General features: G+C 53.2%; 1 protein-coding gene across 1 annotated transcript; it reads left to right on the top strand.

Annotated features, from left to right (window-relative positions):
* The first annotated feature begins 1,658 nt into the window (after positions 1–1,658).
* On the top strand, positions 1,659–3,639 carry APOA1 (apolipoprotein A1). The gene is made up of 4 exons (XM_045838999.1): positions 1,659–1,762; positions 1,962–2,014; positions 2,208–2,361; positions 2,976–3,639. Exons 2-4 carry the CDS (start codon positions 1,972–1,974, stop codon positions 3,544–3,546), a joined length of 768 nt encoding a protein of 255 aa, XP_045694955.1. The 5' UTR covers positions 1,659–1,762; positions 1,962–1,971; the 3' UTR covers positions 3,547–3,639.
* The last annotated feature ends 258 nt before the right edge of the window (positions 3,640–3,897 follow it).

Below are 3,897 nucleotides of genomic sequence, written 5' to 3'. Positions count from 1 at the left end.
CGGTCCTTAGAATTACATCTGCACCTAGTCCCTTTTGTCATAACAGTCACAGGTTTCAAAGAGCATGGCATGCACATCTTTGGGGTGAGGGGCATTATTCTGTCGTAGTCTAAGAAACTGATTTGTGGGAAGATTCTGTAACTTGCTCAGGGTCACACAGATAATAAGTGACATAGCTGAGATTCAAACCGAAGATTGCCCAGCTCCAAAGCTTTCCACTCTGAGGTGAAAGGCATGAGATGGGCCACAGGGGAAAAGGCCCAGACCCCCTTCCCCCTCCACTCCCACTCCAGGATCTGACAGACAGCAGTGCCAGGCTGGTATTTAGACTATGAGGGAGTTTCTTGGACAAATGGTGCAGGGCACATTTCTGTCTGGAGTTCTAAGTCTGGAGACCTGGGTTCTAAGTCTAGTCCTTCTTCCAACTCCCTGGGAGGCCAGAGACATTGGGCAAATTTCTTTCACTTTCTTCAGTTTCCTCATCTATAAGATGGCAGGGGATGGGAGGAGGATGGAATAGTTGATCTCAATGTTCCTTTCAGCTTGGACATTCAGAGGTTCTATGACACAGGTCCTGTCAGTGACCTGGTGTTGGAGGTCCTGGGCCTTCCAGGAGAAACCTTACAAAATGGTGCTGCAAGCACTCTGCATTTTCAGGATTCATGCGGGTCTCCAGTAAACCCAACCATTGTTGCCTCCGTTTTACTGTAGGAGACTGAAGCTCAAGGAGATTATGTAACTGGTTCAGCCCTCCAGGATGAGGCAAAATTAAGTGAGAAAATTGGAGGCAAAATGAAATGAGAAAGCAGTTCTCCTGCTACCTGGGCCAGAGGTCTTTCCCTCACCAGTGGTCCCGGAGGGCCGGCCTCCATTCTCGCCTGTGTGTGATCACACATAAATATGAACCATGCAAAGATTTATATTTTCAATTGAAGTGACTTTCCTTTATTCTGAGATTATGCCTTATTATGTGTTAAAAATCTTTTCTTTTTTCAAGTGCTGGTTATGGTAGACAGTAGGGTTTGGGAGTGGGCAGTAGGTAGGATTTTTATGTGACAAATTTAAAGTTGGCAACTCTGTTGTTGGTCTCTAGAATTTGTTTGGAAATATTAGAGGTCTCTGAAATCTCAAAGTCTGGGATTCACTAACACTTTCCACTCTCTCCCCAGGCAGCTCCCTAGCACCACAAGTTCCCTTCAGTCAAGGATGTGGGAGGCCCACAAGGGCCTGGAGAGAGGTGTGCCAAACCTGCTGGGCTGAGAGTGCGAGTGGGAGGGCTGTCTGTCGTGCCCTTTGAGGGAGGGGCGGGATGGGTGTGAAATCATCTCCCTGGACTTCAGGAGAGTGCCTGCTGTTCCTGACCAGCCTGGGCATTTTCTTCTCTCCCTCTTCTCCCCTGCTGTCCTGGCACAATGGACAATGGTGGGGAATACACATCCCACCAATGAGAAGAGGGTGGGCACAGCTGACCACACCACTGGGGACCTGCAAGCCTGCAACCACCCCCTCCGACACCCTTCTGAACCCTTGATCCCTGGCCCTGCAGCCACCCCCCCCCCAGCTCTCTGTTTGCCCACTCTATTTGCCTAGCCCCAGGGACAGAGCGGATCCTTGAACTCTAAGTTCCACATCTCGGCTGGGACCAGTGAGCAGTCGCAAGGCCTGGGCTGAGCTTATCAGCCTCCCAGCCCAGCCCCTGCTGGAGACATAAATAGACCCAGAGAAAGCTGCTGCTCAGAGACTGTTGAAGTGCTTGCTGCAGGTAAGTACTGCTGCCTGCAGGCTCCTCTGGCTTCCTCAGCCCTGAGGCTCAGGCTCTGCTCCATGCTGGGGCTCTAGATACCTGAGGCCTTCTCCTACTTGTGACCCTCCGTCTCCTCTTCTGTCTGGAATGAGTGGGGGAACACAGAGCTCCCCTACACCACAGGCCCACCTGTAGCCAGGCCCCTCTTCCCCTTCAGGTCACCCAGGATGAAAGTGGTGGTGTTGACCTTGGCTGTGTTCTTCCTTACGGGTAAGTGACCCCCAACCTAGAAAGCTACCCATCAGGAGGACTCTTCTCCCTAAATCCCTGTGGTCTGTACTTCAGAGCACAGGGACCCAAGTTTCTCACTAGACCCCTCTCTCCTGCCCCCAAGCCTGGCCTTTCAGCTCAGACCCTGGCCCGGAGCTGGTCTGAACTGAACAAGTCTCCTCTCCTACCCCAGGGAGCCAGGCTCGGCATTTCTGGCAGCAGGATGACCCCCAGTCACAATGGGACCGAGTGAAGGATTTAGCCACTGTGTATATGGACGCAGTCAAAGACCGTTGCAGAGAGTATGTGGCCCAGTTTGAAGCCTCTGCCTTGGGAAAAAATTTAAAGTAAGAACCCAGCCCGGGCTCTGGGATGGGGCAGGGCTGCTGGTCCTGAGGGGCAGATACCAGGCCTGTGAGAAGATGTAGCCAGACTGGCTGAATCCCTACATGCTGTTTCATGGGCTCCATAGCTGGATGGGGAAACAGGAATGGGATCCCCAAGCAGGGTCACAGCCTCTTAGCAAGGGACAGAACAGTGCTGCCCGGTTCGTAATCACAGCATCACGTTCTGTCTGCAAGTGCAACAAGCAGCTTGCAGTTCTTCTGCAACTGCTCAGCCATAGGGATGGCTATCTTCAGAGAATTGAATGGCCTGAAGTATAGAGATGAGGTCCTCAAGTGGCCCAGCTTTGGAGGCTGACAAGACTGAGCACCAACCCAGCTCTGTCTCCCATTAGCTCTTTAGTCCACAGAATGTGGGGGCAGTGGGAACAAATGAGTTGGGTGAGACACTGCATGGGAAAAGCCAAGACCAGGTCTGATGCCCAGCTACTGTATGTTCAGGGACAGGTGTTGCTCAGCTTTCACCACAGATAAACTGGGGTTCTGGACCTGCAGCCCCGGGGGTGTCTTGGGTGCCTGGGAGGTCCCCCCTTGAGACCTTTGTCCCCCTCCTCCAGCCTGCAACTCCTGGAGTACTGTGACAGCGTGGGCTCCGCGGCCACCAAGCTGGGTGAAAAGGTAAGCCCAACTGCCCAGGAGTTCTGGGGTGGCCTGTTAAATATCACAAGAGTGCTGGCACAGAAGATGAACAAGGATCTAGACAACTTGAAGGAAATGGTGAAGCCCCACCTGGAGGACTTCGAGAAGAAGTGGCAGGAGGAGGTGAATCTCTACTCTGAGAAGGTGACACCACTGGCCCAGCAGTTCCGCGACAGCACACGCCAGACGCTGCAAAGCCTGCAGGAGAATCTGACCGAGTTCAGCCAGCAGCTGCGTGGGGAGCTGGAGCCCTTCCACGACCAGCTGCGCCAGTGCTTCACCACGAGGCTGGAGGCGCTCAAGGGGACCGGCGCCGGCCTGTCTGAGTTCCACAACAAGGCCAGCAAGCAGCTGCAAGAGCTCCGTGAGAAGGCCACGCCTGCGCTGGAGGACTTCTATGAGGCTGTGCTGCCCATATGGGATCACATGAAGGACGGCCTCATGGCCTTCGCAGCCGCCGATGAGCACAAGAAGCTGACCACCCAGTGAGACGCCGTTGCTGCTGGGACTCCTGGCCTCTCTTCTCAGATTCCCTTTTCCATAGCTTGGTTTCTTAAAATAAAAGTTTACAAGTGGGACTCACATGTTGGGTTTTATGCTTTTTGAAGATTCAATTATGATTTTTAAACAATAAAAGTTTCTCAAAAAATACTCTTGGGAGAATAAGGATGGGGAGTGGGCCGCTGGAGGGGACTCTGAGGAGGCGTGGCAGAGCCTGTGACCAGGGGGTAGTCGGGGCTCGTCCACTCTCGAACCTCAGCCTCCCAGGGCCTTAATGTTGGAGAAACTGCTAGGTGCCTGCCGCCTGGGAATGAGGTCATCTGAGTCCCTTTTCTAGGG

Source organism: Phyllostomus hastatus, unplaced genomic scaffold, assembly GCF_019186645.2.
Source record: "Phyllostomus hastatus isolate PE091 unplaced genomic scaffold, TTU_PhHast_1.1 phas_contig_113, whole genome shotgun sequence".
Taxonomy (NCBI): Eukaryota; Metazoa; Chordata; class Mammalia; order Chiroptera; family Phyllostomidae; genus Phyllostomus; species Phyllostomus hastatus.
The sequence above is the reverse complement of the archived record's forward strand: the minus strand, read 5'-3'. Positions and strand labels throughout refer to the sequence as shown.